This window comes from Marmota flaviventris, chromosome 11 (assembly GCF_047511675.1).
Source record: "Marmota flaviventris isolate mMarFla1 chromosome 11, mMarFla1.hap1, whole genome shotgun sequence".
In the NCBI taxonomy this organism is placed as follows: Eukaryota; Metazoa; Chordata; class Mammalia; order Rodentia; family Sciuridae; genus Marmota; species Marmota flaviventris.
In genome coordinates this window covers 88,653,448-88,671,843 of record NC_092508.1, presented here as the reverse complement: position 1 = coordinate 88,671,843, position 18,396 = coordinate 88,653,448, and the positions used below count along the sequence as shown (strand labels likewise).

At 31.4% G+C, this 18,396-nt stretch overlaps 1 protein-coding gene across 1 annotated transcript in view; it reads right to left on the bottom strand.

The window, feature by feature from the left end:
• The window catches only part of Lrp1b (LDL receptor related protein 1B), a 1,514,976-nt gene that overhangs the window by 575,106 nt on the left and 921,474 nt on the right, over positions 1 to 18,396 (bottom strand). Inside the window, exon 32 of the mRNA XM_071619306.1 lies at positions 8,411 to 8,560. Coding sequence (XP_071475407.1) covers positions 8,411 to 8,560 — 150 coding nt within the window. The remainder of the gene's footprint in view (positions 1 to 8,410; positions 8,561 to 18,396) is intronic.

Sequence of the window (18,396 nt, the reverse complement as noted above, 5' to 3'; positions counted from 1 at the left end):
TTTCACTTATTATAGGACTAAATGTATTTATCTATTTCTGACAAAAGACTAAAAATACATGGAGAACATGCCTGTTTCCCTTCCTCTGTAGATCCCAATAGTAGCCAAAAATAAATATCTCTCTAATATTTACTTATTATGCTTACTTCTGGCAAATTGCTTCTTGAAACAGATCAATAGTGTAATATAATTAAGTTGGGCTGATAACATAAAATTCCAACTCAGAGAGATTAAGTATTCATGGTAATTATATAAACTTTTATAATTATAAAAATTCTTTTTTTTTTTTAACTGTGGCTCAAGGTTCTGTATAGAAATTCTAGGCCAATTACAATACATTCTAAGAATAGATGGGTGTTAGTGATGGTAACAGATGCTTATAGAAAGTACAAACCTATTCAAGGACAAGAACTTATCAATTTTCTTTTTTAAACACCCACCAAATTTTCAACTAAAATTCAAAATTAAATTATTTTGCCTAATTTGTAAAACAGGTTAATAGAAACTTGGATAAACTTCACAAATTAAATGTATCTTTTTAATTTTTATCATCTCCTCTGTGTTGATTCAACCACTTTATTTAAAAGTACTTTCAGTGATAGAGTACTTACCTGAGCATATAAAAACCCTGAATTCAATCCCCAGAACCACACACAAAAATAAATTAAATAAAATAAAACTACTTCTTGAACCCTGGATCAACACATCATGAATAAACTCAGGCAAGATTAAAACACAGTAGCTGCTGTTTTCAAGCTTTACAATTTCACAGAATATAAAATGAAGGCCTAGAATTCACTGACTGTCCCAAATTATGTGGTTGGTTATTACCTAAAATATAATTTTCCTACTTGATAAAATGATAATTTTATCTCTATTTAATCCTAAATGCCCATGAGTTAATCATATAATGAGGACTCCTAATTCATTTGTGTTAATTTATATATATATATATGTGTATCTTTATACATATATAACAATTTATATATATGTATGTAGATAGGTAAATAGATAAAGGTGTATGCATAATGGATAGATGAGCCATCTATATACTGGACTGAATGTGTCCCCACACAATTCACATGTTGGTGCCCTAGCCCTAGTGTGATGGCTCTAGGAAGCAAGGCATGTGGGAGGTAATTAGTTCATGGGGGCAGAGCCCCCATAGATAGATAGGATTAATCCGGTGTAAAAGGGGCACCAGAAAGTCTCATTGTCTTGCTCCTTTTTTTTTTCTCATTTACTTTCCATTCTGAAAATATAATAAGTCAACAGTCTGCAGTCCGGAAGGTCTTCATGAGAACCTGATCATTCTAGTACCCTAAGCCCAGACTTTCAGACTCTAGAACTGTTAGAAAAAAAATAATTTGCTATTTTTATAAGCCAGTCTATAACATTTTGTTACAAAAGCCCAAACAAAGACATTAGCATATATATATATATATGTGTGTATATATATATATATATATATATATATATATATATATATATATATACATATATATATATACACCCTTAATCATCAAGAATAAAATGCAATGATAATTTTGGAATCCTTATCTATAAACATAAGGGTTAATATAATACCCACAGATCATACAGCAAAATAAATATTAACAACAAAATTAGATACACAATGGAATTTAAATGGTAGTAACAGTACATGCAATAGACTAGAAGAGAACAATGAATACTAGCTCAGAAGTGTGAGGATGGAGAGAAGAGTTGAATCCAATCTCATAGCCTTAATACTACTGAGGACTCAAACTCCTGGCTTCAAAAAAAAAAATCTTGATTAATTACTATACTACATATTGTGATGGACTTCATCGGGATAGCTGTAATTAAACCATTTTCTGAGCATGAAATCCACAAATTTTAATAATTTTCTCATAGACATAAGGACTTCATATTTATTTAATATATGCACTTTTTCTTGTAATCTATGGTTGATATATCCTACTAAGTCTTTTCTTGCATACTCTAAAAGCACAAAATGCAAATAAAGTGAAGTTATCTGAATTCCATTTACTTTTCTCCAATTAACAAAAAGCCTATCTTTGCCATTACATTTGTTTTATATGTGTATTTTCTCTCAGCTTCATGAGTTGATTTTTATAACTTTCTCTCCAATTTAAGCATAATATAGGCAGTCTGCTCTTACACTATATAGGTAGAAAGAGAAAAGGAATAGCACGTCAAAATCCACAAACAACTGATAAATCCTAATTTTAATGAACAGTTTTAGCCTCCTTCTCACAAAGGCACTTAATAGTAAAGTAAAGCTTGATTAATTTTAGTTTTTACTTCATTAGCTCAGGCAGGTATTGATAAATAGGGCAATGTTTAAAAATGTGAGAATAAGGTGAATAAAAAGAAACAAAAATGCCTGTATCTGAAAGCTAAGTGTCCATCAGTTACATAGTTACATAGTTAACTGTACACTATTTCATTACACAAACTCCTTCAAAACCATGTAGGAAGCTGTTTTAGAGTATCATTATGTCATGAACCTGAAGTATACTTATAAAAGAAAAATCTCTTAAGAACTGACTAAATTCTGAGAAAAAATATCTAAGAGAAACAGTGGTAGATGTCACTTTGGAGCTACCAGCTATTCTATTTGAAAGCAGAAGCTATTGTATTCGCAATGTCTGACAGTTGAGAAAGACAATCGACAAGAGCACCTTTAGAAATGGGGAGGAATTTGATGTTCAAAGTTGTAGGCTGGTCAGGAACCTGAAAGGTGTTAAGAGTCTCATCAAACAGTCATTGTATACAAAGTGTCAATTGCATCTGACCAAGTGAACTTGCCAAGTCACTGGAGAGCAGATGAAGCGCACAAAAAACCTCTGTTTGAATTTTTACAAACTTAAAAGATGTCTAACCTGGTAAGCTACAGAAATCATATGGAAAGATTTATTTCAATGTAATTATATATCTTTTATATTTTTTTAAATGAAAGCACTTAATGATGACATAAAAACTGCAAAATAAGCAAATAACTGAAGAGGTTCTTGTTAGTTCACACAGCATTCCTTCAAACTCCCCTTGCTATTACTTCAAACCTTTACCCAGAGGTTACTATCTTAAGGATCTTTTTTTTTTTTTTTTGCCTACTCCATCTAATATTTCATCCCTACCACATGTATTTCCTTATCTTTTTGCTCAGTTATTTTCCACTTACACTTAACTATCAGGCTATATGTTTTCTTATTTATCTTCTTTATTGTCTTTCCTCCATGCTACTGTGAAGCCTTGATGAAGTCGGTATTCTTGCCACTATATACATCAGTGGCTGGCACATACAGTAGGCAATAGTACACATTTCTTGATGAATTAAAGAATAAATGTCATTGGATAATCTTCGTTGGTAGGGATGCAAGATTCACATCTATCAATTGCATTTCTTTGCCAAGAGTTGGTGGTACTAACTCTACTCAGTTAAGAGGTAGACCCCATGTTGGTGTGTTCTTCTTCATATACTTAGGCAGAATACAAGGTCTGGCCAGAGAGGATCATAAAACCTTGGAGAGAAATCATATAAACTATCCTCTACTGCTCTGCCAGGTGATGTTTTAATTTCCCCCCAAATCCCTTGCAATGGCACAGCTAGGTATTGGCCATCTTAACTTTTCTTCTCTAAGCAATTCAATATCACCATATAAAGAATGAGCAAATTGGAGGTGGCAACTGGTTTGAGGACCAAATGAATAACAGGGAGTTGTGGTAGCAGTTGTCTTGGCTTGTACACTGTCGGCCATTGCAGTCAGCCTATACAGTGTGTTAGCCTGTGTGGTGTTTTTCTAAAAAGAATTGATCTTAACCTTTAAAAGTTGTGAGTTTTTAAATGAAAGTCTAGGTTGCTTGCTTTTCTTTTAATGAAGTATTTGTCACAAAAGATTTATGTTCTTTAGAGTAAAAATGAGTGGAGCTGAGAGGTTTTCTACCTCACATGGGGCACTTGTTGTCTCTATTTATCACACTTCCCACCCCTCCAGGTGAGTCCAGCTATTGAAGCCTGCACTCCATTCTCCCTCACCCTCATGTTACTCTGACTGAACTTACATATTTATAGTCTGTCTGACTTTACTAAGCATTCATATTTAAGATTGTTCACAAATAAATGAGCACTCTGGGGATGAAGTAATATATTAATTAGTTATTTATTGCTATATAACAAATTACCCTAAAGCTTAGCATCTTAAAACAAAAAGTATTTGTTATCTCACATGATTTCTCTAAGAGTCAGAAATCTGGGATAGTTATGTAGGTGGTTCTGGTTTGGAGTTTCCTTTGAGGTGCAATTGATCTTATTGCCTTTCATTTTAGCCCTTTGAAATCCTGACTAGGACTAGGACCCCTGGTTTGAAATGACTGACTGACTTGGGGTTAGCTGGAGATCTTGTTTCCTCCTGTGTGTGCTTCCATATTGAGTTGCTTGGTTGTCCCCATAAGGTGGCAGCTGGCTTTACCCAGAGTGAGTGATCCAAGAAGGAGGGCAAGAAATCTTCCGCCTTTTATGACCTTGTCTCCACAGTTACACATCATTCCTTTTACCTCATTCTGTTTATTAAAAAGGAGTCATTAAGTCCAACCCACACTTAACAGGAGGGAAATGAAGCTCTACTTCTTGAGGGGAGAAATATAAAAGTATTTTTGAAATGATCTCATTCTTGGGGTTTGAGGATTGATAGAATCATCAATTAATTGCTTTATTTTGATCTGGGTATTGCCTGGGTATTACCTTCTACTTTCTCTAACTTTAAAATTTCAAAATTCTTTTCATTTATTTCGATTTTACTATTTCAAGAAAACTGGGAACCCCAAGCATTACAATTTATAATCATCAAAGATTAATAATTGATTAAAATTGTGTTAAGACATTTCTACATTAGTTTTAGGAAAAGCTCTCTTAAATTTTAGTGAAACACCAACTCCCAGTTGTTTGTTATCCTTTGCTTATCTAGTGTCTCTGGGAAGCTGTCATACACTTGTATGTAGGAATCCCTTCACAGCACAATTGTTTTTTTGTTTTCTGGATATATAATTTCAGTAGCACTCTAGGCAATTTTTTTTTAAACATTTGTAACTGCAATCATCAGTAATCCCGTGGATAGTGTGAGGTTGCTCTGTTTTACTTTTTTATTGCCTTTTTGTGGCCATAATATTCATCCTCAGCAGGAAGCAGTCATCACCCTTTTCTTCCATTCTCAAAGAGAAAGAGTAGAGTTTCAGAGTAAAGGAAAGGAAGTCTGAACAGAAAGGAGAGTTCAGAGTTTGCCAGGAAACTTCACAGAGATTCCTGCCTTATCTCTCTTTGGTTGTGTTCTCTATATGTTAAACACCTGAACTGCTAGAAGTATTTGATATATCCAGGTAGTATGTTGGCAGTACAGGCCTTCATAGATTTTTTTTTGTATTTATTTTCATTTTTAGGTTTAATTACATTGTAGTGGCCTAGGGAAGTATGTATATATAACCATGTACTTGTTATAGATTTTAAATTGTACAAAAGCAGGTTCCCATGAACAGCTGATGCTGTATCAGATTCAAAACATTGTCACATTATATACATTATGATTTCACCCAAACCCTCTTCCATTCTGACAGTGTGCAAAAACATCTGACTTTCTTTTTTTGCTAAAAAGGACTCCCTGATCCATTTTTGAAACTATTCATATCATTAAGTTCTGTAAAGTTAGCATTCACTTCCTCATTAGAACAGAGTCTTAGCATTCATATTAGGGGAAATAAACCTTAATAAAGTCTTACATTTTTCTTCAAGGTCATGGTTTTTATAGATATTTTTATTATACACTTCCATATGTAAATTCTATATATTGCACACCATATATAATATACACATATTCACTAAAATTCAACGAATATCCTTGAAATGTTTTGTCTGACTTTTAACAGGTTTCCTGTAATTTACTGGGTTATTTTAGATTGTTTGCTATTTTGGGTTGATTTCAAAAATATAATGGAATTCAATTTTTGAAAACATAATGTGATTATTCAACCACTTTTTGAGTTTAATCTGTTTATTTTTATTCAAGTGGTTTAAGGTATGCAAAAATACACATAAAATAAATGTTCTTGTTAATTTGGCAAAGCTGAATAAAATACAAACACAATTTTTAAAATAGTATTATAGATGTTAAAGAACAGTTCTAAATAAACTACTACTCTAAAATAACACAACTATCAGTTACAATATGTGTGTGTGTGTGTGTGTGTGTGTGTAGCTTCTGGACACACACATGAGAATAATGTCAACATATTGCTAAATGAACGGCATAGGAATTGCCCAAAGACTAAAAATAAAAGTAAATTAAATTGGGGCTGGGGTTGTGGCTCAGCAGTAGAGTGCTCACCTCCTCGCACCTTCGAGACCCTGGGTTTGATCCTCAGCACCACATACAAAAATAAACAAGTGAAATAAAGGTGTTGTGTCCAACTACAACTAAATATATATATATATATATATATATATATATATATATATTTTAAAAATTAAATTAATTAAATTGATTTGATTTATGCACATCAGTTTCTCATCTAGAGGAGAAAAACTATTTTTTAAAAATTTAGGTTCTAAGAAACTGAAAAGAAAAACTTCATGAAACAGAGCTGAAGAGCAATTTAGAAAAAAACTACAACAACAAAAAAAGGCACTGAAACAGCTGCTGCAGCATCACATCTCACATCTGAAAATGTCCACTGAGATACAACTGGAGAGGGCTTCACAGATTGAACCAGGGGGCATAGCATTTCAAATCATACATTTGCACAGAACTAAACTTTTAAAAAAGTATTTCCACATACTTCTCACAAGCAATTCTCACAACTTTGTAACATGGGCACACATAGTTAATATCTGTACATCCCAATTATAAAAATGACATAGAGATCACTTGAGCCATTAATGGTTAGTTAATATATACATTTTCTCTCCTTCAAAATAAAAAAGGAGACTCATTCTTTCTTACACAAATTTTTGTGTAAGATATGTAATCTTTTTAATCCAAACTTTTTTTTACTTTTGGCCAGATATTGTTAATGATTATGAAAATGAATTTTCACCCTTTTCCATTAATAACTAGTTACTCATAAACATATACTACTGAAAATTGTTACCAATAAAAAAAAAGCATATATTAGTGTGGCACAGTGGCATATCCCTGTAATCCCAGTGGCTGGGAGGCTGAGACAAGAGGATCATGAGTTCAAAGCCAGCCTCAGCAACTGCAAGGTGCTAAGCAATTCAGTGAGACCTGGTCTTTAAATAAAATACAAAATAGGGCTGGGGATGTAGCTTAGTAGTTGAGTGCCCTGAGTTCAATCCCTAGTTACCCAACTTCCCCTCCCAAAAAGCTCATATTAAATCTGGGAAATGGTCAAAGGGCTAAAATTGCAGAATATAGGATATATAGAATTAAAAGATCTAATTTCTTATCTATATAAATAAAACTTAAAAATATATTAGAACTGACTTTTGATAGTAGTATAAGTTATCCTGATTATATCACAACATTAGGAATTGCAAATATAAAGAAATTTTTCTGATATCCTGTAACAAAATGTAACTATTGATATTTATATAAAATATTAGTCTTCATATCTGACTCACCATGAACTTTAGCTGAAAGCCTGCCAAAAACAGAGCCATCCTCACCAAAGAGTATTTCTTATTGGTATTCACTTGTATATATTTTTAAAAATGCAAATTATTATTATTTTTTAAAGTTTGCATTTCAAAAACTGGTTTCCCATGCAATATGGTAGAAGTTCTTTAATTGTTCTAAGGAAAACATTCCTCTCTTTTAGATTCCTGATCACTTATGTTCCAGGCCCCTTTATTTCCTGAAAACTGAACAAAAGGCACGGGAATGAAACTGAAATCAGTAAAACCTCTCTGTTCATTTCTAAAGTTAAGGATGAATTATTGGGTTGAGAGGATAATTTCATTAACTTATGTTCATTGGTCAAATTGATCCTGTTCCCTTATTTTTCAAATTATCTATGTGGATGAAGCTATGCTTTAAAAACAAAAATGAAGCAAATTTGACTGTACTATGATGAAAATGCAAGGTTCTTACTCTTCAGAACACTGCAATACAGCCAGAAAAGAACCATCAAAAAATACCAGTCACAGTAAGCCAAGAACCAATCATGGTAAAAAGTTAGTATTGCTAGCAGCACTAAATTCCTAATCTGGGTAGTCTTACGAGTCTGTTTTCTAAAGCTAAAAAAAAAAAAAAAAAAAGAACTTCTCATAAAGATTGCAATTTGAATGTGTTTTTGGTGTTAATGCAGCAGTAACTTTCCCAAGCTTTTAACAGGTCACAATTAATCAACCTCCAATCAATAAGAAGCATCCTAGCTATAGAATCATTACACTTACCCATGATAGTTAAGGCTGTAGCTTTTGTTAATTCTTCTTTCATTGACTCTATTACTTCTAAATTACCACCATCCAGGTTGCATCTATTTATGGTTCCATTTCCCGAACTGATCCAATAAAGCTTGTTTTCCACATAGTCTATCGATAGACCTGTAATTAAATTATACAACGTAAACATAATAGCAATCACTTGAATAGCAATATTCACTGAGCACCACTAGATTTGTGGGGAAGAAATGAGTTAAAAGCTCAGATATTTGCCTTAAAGTTAAAACTTGGCTAATAGGAAAATAGTGATATACTGTCTTAATTGGATAGAAAAGATAATTTTATAAGCCCCTGACCAGTATGTCTATTGATTATCAGAGAAGTTTTGTGACATTGAGAGGACTGACAGCTCCATATTACAGATAAGAGAATAGTACCAAAAGCAGTTAAGAAATCTGTATTCTCAGGACATATCTACAGTATTATTGGCATGCTCACCAAGATCACAATCCACATTATAACAATATCTCTGTGGTTCCATGTAGGCCTCTGTGACCCAGAACTACTCTGTAAAAGCATATGTGGACAAGTACCGAGGCATAAAACCAACAAGAAGTTCCTTGGCACTCACTCAAAGGATAAAGTGAAGAAAGCACAAATGATAGCTTTCTTTAAAAAATTAAAAGGAAAGAGAAGAAGGAAGTAAAGAAGACTGGAGAAAACCACATAGGTTCAATTGCACCCAGAGATGTGCAAACATAGCCTAATTAATTTCTATCTACAGGGAGTTGCAAATCAGAGTGGCACTGATTTACCCAACCAGTTTTAACCAGTAGAAATAATCCAACAATTTTATAGACTATTTCAGTTATTTCCTGATTTTTGATAAGCTTTGCTAATAGAAGACTAGAAGCTTCACCAGAAAAAATCACAATGCATATAATTAGAAATTGCAGGGATATAGTTTTTAGATATTTTTTCAATGACAAGAGAGGGAAATTAAATTTAATTACTAAGGAAATACTAAGGAAATAAAATCAAATAAAAATTACCATTGTCATATTGCTTGATGTAATACCATGAGGGTGAAAACCTTTAACATTCAATTTTATGAGGGAAAGTTTAGTTATTCTGCAATTACCTAAATCACCTTGATGCACCCTTTCATGTAGTAGATAAATCCAAATTCAGATCACTAAATTTTCTAAGAAGCAACTGGTTTTGTCTTTAGCTTAGTTGTCTAATAGCCACGATCACAACTTCATCTTTTATCAGAAATAAAGAATATATGTATTACAGATTAATTGCAAAAAATACAACTCCAATATTTCATATATATATATATATATATATATATATATATATATATATATATATATATTGTTTGTTTGTTTTGTTTTAATTAGTTACACATGACAGTACAATGATCTTGACCTATCATACATTTCTGTTGCCAAATTTTGCCAGGAGTTGAATGAACATATATATTTATAGAGAATTCCTTTAAAATTACGTGGTTTATCTATGCCCATGGGTATTCTAAATTGTACCTCTCAATCAAGCTAAACCATCAGACAACTGCATTTTCAGATTTCTGTTTTTGTCCCTCCTTGATGTTCTTTGCTGAATTGGGCTTTGGCACTCTGCCTTTGGTTTGAATGAAAGATGTTGTAAGAAGTAGACATAAGGAAACCTGTTAGACTTCCCAGGATACAGTGTCGGAAAGCAGTATATTATAGGATGACCTCTTTATCCAAGGACCCCTGGGAGAAATTTCTTTCAGGGCTCCATGCCAGGAAAAACCATATGTGCAAAATATAAAATTTTAACTGGCCATATTTCTCTCTTTGCTTTTGCTGCAAAGAAACCAAAGAGTCAGATTTGTGACCCATCGCCAGTCGTTATAGAGGAATTGCTTTTATACTTTTAGCTTTACCCCTGACTTTGATAAGCTTATCTATTATATTCTTTCAGCTGGATTATTTAAATTAATATTCTTGTCTAACCTTTCTTAGGGAATACATTTGTTTAAGTTACATTAACCTCTTTTTCGGAAGACAGTGTGCATTCATATCTCACTCCAAATTAACCTACAGTGTCAGAACCTTATCATCCACCTAATACCCTGCAGTTTCTCTTCTCTAACTCATGTTATATTAAAGCAGAATTAAACAGAACAGGGAAGTTACAGATATTGGGTCAGAGATCGCCAAGGCCTATTACTCAACTGCTTTGCTTTTGGACCACATATGCGCACAGGAAAGTGGCTGTGACAAAGTCAGTTTATTATTATCACTGTCTAGTGTGATACCTAGAAGAGAAAATACAGTTCATGAGCATAGAGTAAATAGATTATTTAATTAAGTTCATTATGAAAATTATAAATTATCTCAAGGAGTTCTCCCTAGCAAAGTTATGCTCACAACTGAAATTTTTGAAGGACTACTTGTAACCAGAAACTGTGACAATTAGAAAAGAAACAGCAGTAATTCAATTGGTCCACCTAGTATGGCTTGAATTTCTACATCAATTAGAAGAGTGAATAGTTTTAGAACAGTAGTTTTGTAATTCACAAAATAAACACATCTAAAGTTTCTATATTAATCTCTATGTGCGTGAGATAAGTGTTACCTAGAACTCCATATAGTTTCTCCTGTTAAATATATTACTTTACCTATAAATATTCTTGAGTACATTTATTCCCTAGATTATAAAATAGAATTGAAATCCTCCACAAAGCTATAAATTTAAGAAATTACTATAAATTTAAGAAATTGATAAAAATGTGCTTTATATTAATTGATATATGCATGTTTAAAAGCACATACTTATAAAGTTTATTGGTTTAAATATTTTTACATCATAGATTTTTGACCTTGTTAATATCATACGCTCAGTCCCATCAATACTGAAGAATTAACTGAACATATATTAAAATAATAATGGATCAGATCTCTGTTGTGCTAATATTTCAAAAGATAAATCACAAAGCAGTGGACTAATTGTTCTTTAATGCAAATTGGAACTTCTCAGCCATGTTAAAAATGTTAATTCAATAGCCATGAGAAAATAAGTCAAATGTGAGCAAATTTCTAAAAATTCCCTTGATCCTATGCAAAGAAGTATAATTCTATGATAGAGGGCCTTAGAGTGATTGAGATTTAAAAATCTTACAAATGATTATAGGACCTATATAAAGAATATACCAGTAGTAATATAATTTTATTCTTCAAGACATATTTATTAATTTTTAAAATCATCTGAATCTGATTATGAGATAAGGATATACAGATAAAGCAATGTAATAACTGAATGAAACAAGAAAGAAGTCATCATCTAAATTGAAAAGACTTTATTAAAAGGCAAATTACTTTGTAAACCCATTTTAGTATTCTTATAAAAACATATTTAATCCATATGCTTTAAGTTTTACATTCCTTACTTTAAGCCAAAGACTATTTTAATATATGCTATTAATAATAATAATATATTATTTTATTTGAACATTTTGCTTTAAACAGATCAGCTTATTTTTTAGAACATTCAATTTATTAACATTATGTAGTTTATCTTGTAACTGAAATAACTTGCAAATTTATATAAGGAATATTTACATAATGGTTTTAAATAAGATAATTTAGCTATATAACCCATGTTACTAAAAACACCTTAAATTGTGTTACAATTAAGAAGTAAGACTTTATTTTATGTGGCTAATTCATTTTTTAAGTGATTCAAAGTCAGATCAATATAATATGTATTATGGAATTAAATTTAAAATGTATTTTTATTTAAATTTATGGAATTAAATTTAAAAGGTATTTTTATTTAAAGTTGAGGCTTTCTAAAGATAGCAAGACCAAATATTTTCCATCACATACCAAATTTTACTTCAAAAGTTTCATCTTTATCTGTGAATTATAATTATATAAAACCATTCATATATACTGATCCTTGGGTCCCACTTCTAGAAATTATAATTTAACTGTTTTGGACTGGCCCTAAGCATCAGTATTTTTTTTTTATTCTTAAGTAATTTTACAATAAAAATTTGAAGAAATTATTTTTAACCACTGCATATTTTTATAATCTTTCAAATTTGAATTTTTAGTAAGCTCAATAAGTCTTTTAAATTTTGAGAGAAAGAGCATTATAATGGTGAGAGCTTTAGAAAAGAGGAACAGCAAAGATTCATGTGAGGAAGAAGATATACTGTGGACATTAAAATTTGGATGATTAATTTCAAGTCCTCCAAATAGGTATATAAATAACATCAAAGTCTTCTAAATATTATTTTTGTTGTTGCTATCTTTAAAAATTTAAGTACAAAACAAATCCTTTAGCTTCTGGGATTGTGAAAGTTATAGAAACTGGCCACTGAAAATATATTTACCAAAAAGAAAAAAAAAAGAGAGGATATACCAAAAAGTTCCATCCCACTTTACACCTGTAAAAGAATTATAGTATTCTGGATACTAGAAAATGGAGATCTTTTCAGAGTTCACTAGAATGCCATGGTTATTCCTGGGGCAGAATTATTTGAGAGATATTGAATTTTAGGTCTGATAGAGGATAGTTACTTCTCAGGGGAAAACCATGCATCTAACTGCCTATTCACTATTTTCTCAAGAAATGCTGAATAACTCCTGAGAATACTTACATTCTGTTAGTCAAATAATAGATCTACTGAGAAATCTAAGCATTCTCTGCTCCATCCCCCAGCTTCTCTCTGATGTGAACACAAATAATATAAGGCATCACCCTTTGCTATCATTACCTTTGCTATGTGCCTCTGGAAGGCTTGCCTGGGTACACTCTTACTTCACCATGTGAGGTGGCTATAATAAGAACAGCAGCCTCATATGGGGCAGGGGGCAGGACATAGAAAGCACTCAATTAATATTAGCTATTTATTAGCAGTGCAGGTTTTCTTTTTTAAATATATTTCCATCCTAAGGTAAAATCCTATTTGAAAACCTGTGATTATCTCTCTGAATATACCTGTAATTGATAATTAATATTTATTGATTATAAAACAAACATCAAAACTGAAACTTTTGTTCTGTGAAAGGTGATAAAAGATATGCTTCTGTCTGGGAAAACATAATTATAATTCACATATCAATAATAGACAAGTGTCCACAAAAGAATTATCAAAATTTAAGCTCAAAAAATTCAACTGGAGCCTGGTACAGTAGTGCACACCTATTAATCCCAAGCATCTTGAGAGGCTGAGGAAGAAGGTTCAGAAGTTCAAAGCACAGCAACTTAGCAAGGCCCTAAGAAATTTAACAAGACTCTTTCTCAAATAATAAGTTAAAAGGGCTTGGGATGTGGCTTGTAAGTAAGCACCCCTGGGTTCAATCCCTGGTACAAAATAATAATAATTCAATTGGAAAATGAGCTAAGGATATCATCACAAGAAAATACACCAATTTAAAAAAAAAAAAAAAAAAACACATGAAAAAACTTTTAACATCTTAAGAAATTTAAATACAAATTGTAAGATATCACTATATACTTGTTAGAGTGACTAAAATTAAAAATTAGAATACTAAATGATTATAAGGATGCAGAAAATTGGATCACTGACACATTGCTGGTTCTGGGAATAAAAAAATGGTACAGCCACTCTGGAAAAGTATCTGGCAATGACTTATAAAACTCAGCATGCTATTACCATCAGACCCCACAACTGCACTCCTAGGAATTTATCCCAGATAAATGAAAAGTTGTGTTCATGAAAAGACTTGCACATGAATGTTTATAACTTTATTTGTAATAGTCAAAACAGAGAATCATCTAGCTGTCCTTTAGTAAGAGAATGGTTAAATTTACTGTGCTGCACTCATATTTTGGGATATTATTCAACAACAAAAAGAATCAAATTATTGATACATGAAATAATTTCAGTGACTCTCCAGGGAAATATGTGAAATGAAAAAAACTAATCTACCAAGGTCACATGTTGTATGGTTCGACTAATAAAACACTTTTAATGTGACAAGATAAGCAACAAGAACTGGAGACAGACATGTGGAGAAGAATGAGGTGGATGTTAAGTACAGGAGGGAAATAGATGAGGTCACAGCATAGAAATGTGAAGGATCATATGGTGTTGAAATTATTCAGGATTTTGATCACAGTAGTAGACACAGGAATCTACACACATGATAAAACTGTATAGCCTAATTAAACAACCACACAGAAATTAATATAAGAAAACATGAAATTTAGATAGAATTATGGTCAATAACTCGGTTGTGGTATTTCACTATGGTTCTAATTGGAGAAAATTGAATAAGGTACACATGAGAAATCCTGAATTATTTTTAATAACTGCAAGCAACTCTAAAATTATCATCAAATAAGGACTGGGGTCACAGCTTAGCGGTAGGGCGCTTGCCTACCACATGCGAGATCCTGGGTTCGATCCTCAGCACCACATGAAAATAAAATAAATAAAATAAAAAGGTATTGTGTCCATCTACAACTAAAGAAAATGAAACAAAATCTGAATACATGTTTTCATTTTTAAAAACCTTTAGTTGAGTATGTTGCCCTTATCTTGAACTGATCTATTTTTTCCTTGAAATCACCCTTCTCAATTCACCCTATTTTAAGAAATCATCACAACACACAGTTACTGAGCTAAGTTCATAAACTGATTCTTGTTGCTTAACTTATCAAGCTAAGATTTCAGAATCGTTTCCTTCCTCCCATGTAAGACATTTTACAAACAATATTCCTAGCACTTGGTGATTGTCAAAAAATTATGTGACTTGTGAGAAGAACATATGCAAAAAAAAAAAAAAAAATGGAGAAGAGGTCAGAATCAATATCAAGCTGATTCTGGAGAAGTGTTGTATTTTAAAAACATTCAAAACCTTTAATATCTATAATTTTATAATTTACTAAGACAATGTTTTATTGCGTGATAAGTAAGATGGTACAAAATATTTTAAAAGCACTGTATTATGCCAAATATTTTAAAATTCACAATATAATGCTAAACATTCCCTTCTTTTTCCCTAGTCATATGGAAAATTTCAGAGTTTTTTACACATAACAACTATCTCATGCATTTTATGCCTAGTTTTCCTTTCTTCTAGAAAAAAAAAAAAAGGAAAACCCCTTGTTCATCTGTAATTTTTAGAAACAGAAGTATTTTTTTTTTCTTCAAGGCTCTGTTGAAATTTCAAAATACCATTAATTTGGCTATAACTCATTCCATTATTTTTCTTCCCCACAAAGAATTTATTTCTTCTGTGTTCACATTATCTCTGATACTATCTTTATGATGTCTAGCACATAGTACACATGAAAAATATTAAGTATTTTCATTTTATTTTACTCTACTAAAGATCTTACTAAAGGTCTGTAATTATCTGTGACGTTTCCTTCACTGGACAATGACCTTCTTGAAGATGGATCTGAAGGTTTTGTGATTCATATTGAGTATACAATTTATATCCATTTTTAAAAATAGCCTTTCATTTCACTTAACATTTGAAGTTAGATGAAAACATCATAAATTTAAATTAGTTATATGCATGCATGTGTAATTATAAATTACTTGTTAAGTCCTCTGGCTATTTTTGAAATCTATTCTTAACATTTTCATCAATTTACATGTCTTTATATATTGAGTGTGCTTCCTAAATAATAAAAATCACTATGATGGTAGTACTTGCATATAAATAACAGAACACTGTTATATTAAGCAAGGAAACATCTTGGAAATTTATAAATATTATTTTTAAACAGAGACACACCTTAGATTTTCTTAATGTGATAAAATGTTCTTGCAAGTCTTATCCTTGAATATATTTTAAAATGTACTAACTTAGCATACAAGTTGGAATAATTAAATTAAAAAAATGCTTTAAAGAATTTAAAAAGTTTCACTTGAAGGTTAAGTAAACAAATAATTTTTTATTGATATTATATTAAAAGTAAAAGGTGACTATTAAAGAAATAAAATATATAGTACTCTAGATCTTTAAGAATAAGTCATGTAGGGTAATGCTGATTGACAACCCAAGTTGCTTTATATGAGGCTTAAGGGATAAAATTCATAATATGAAGACATTTAAACATGGAAATTGCTTAAAGTAGTAAATTAAAATCTTCTGTTATGTAAACTGCTCCAAGCACTTAATGTATCCAAGACGGAGCAATAAATCTTAATTGTGAATATTTAGTGCAATAATGGATAACTGGAATGCTGATTTGTATTTAACAGAAACATAGTTATTTAGCCCCAGTTGCTAAAGGCAACAATTACTCAATCTTTAGTGACAAATACTCATAAAATGCCAAGTTGAGAATTTTGAAAAGATTGCGATGCATTTCTATATTAAGTATGTCACATGTATGGATTTAACAACAAATAAGCATAGAGTTGAGGAAGAGGACTAGGAGAGGGAGGAGGGAAAGGAAAAGGGAGGTTCCAGGGAAGAAATTTGACCAAACTATGTTGTAATATTGTATGTATGTTTAAATGTGTAACAACATATCCACTATTATGTATAATTATTGTGCACAAATTTAAAAAAAATAAAAATAAATATAAAACTATCTACCAAAAAAAGCAAATAAAGAAAATTAGTGAATTATAATAGGAAAAAGAATTCCACAAAAGAAAAAAGTCCAGTGTGTCAGTGACATAGCCATTTAAAACTAGCTTTTAAAGAATCAGAAATAATTAATTGTGAAGCACAATTGACACAGAGGTGAAATTGCTTCTTGCATATTCCTGGATACTTAGAAAAGCTGAATGCAGTGTCCTCATTGAACCTCCATTTATTCAGGGGTACCTGCATTTGTCTCTTTCCCACCTTCCATGCTTGAAAGAGCATCAGGTTTATTCCCTGATCCTTTCTTGAGGTCAAATTATTACTGGTACTATGATGAGCCTAGTCATGGTACAATGGCTAAGCTTTAATACGGCTTTGGAAGATATAAACTTGTATTTGAATCCCAAGTTTCATTGTGGGCAACTAACTTCTTTCAATGAATCTTGGACTTTGAATCTATAAAGGAAAGATTAAAAAAAAAAAAAAAATCCTCCTAGAAGTGATTGCAGTGAGATGATTAAAGCAAAGCATTTTGCAAGCATTTGACATAATGTAAATACTTAAAAAGTACACAATATAATTGTATTATTTTTGCTGCCAAATGCTCATCATTCTATAGAATCAGAGATCTCACAGTAAGTGCATGCAAACACAGATGTGTGGCTTCATGGTGAGAATACAGGTCATATTAAAAAGTTACCAACAAAAATGTTATAAGCTACTACTACCCCAACCTCACTAAACAGAATACTGCTTTCTCATTACGTTCTATTGAAAAATAATAATATTAAAAATACAACACTATCCATAAGAAACTCAGCTGAGCAATGGTTCCTCCTTTTCTAATTACCTAATTTTCTTCATAGAAATCATTTAAAGAATGTAGTAGGCAGGCAGTTTAAGCCAGAGTTCACTCACCCAGACAAACTCATCATTAAATAATAATCATAATAATTGCTTTAAATGAATAAATAAAATTATAATTACTAAATGATGTGGTGATAAATGTATATAAGTATTTCATGAGTATGATTTGCATGCATAACTGCAAAACAAATTTGTATTTATTTTTTCACATATTCATATGCCATTTATAGTACTATAAAGTTCCATCTTAGGAATCCTCTCATGGGAATAATTCTGAAAGAATCTTGGGATTGCCACGACATGGACTCTTCTGAAAGTGTGTCCTTGTGAGACTTAATCTTGACTGTACATTAAATAGCAATCTAAATTTACATAGAAGCAAAAAAAAAAAAACTATTTTGTACAACTGTTTGTATCACAACTTCAAATAGTTCTATAGATCACCAATATACATTTCTATTGTAAGTATTCTTTCTAAATAGCATATGTTCACAAACTTATTGAACCAAAATATATGAATAAATCATACTTTTATTCACTCCTTTAAAAATG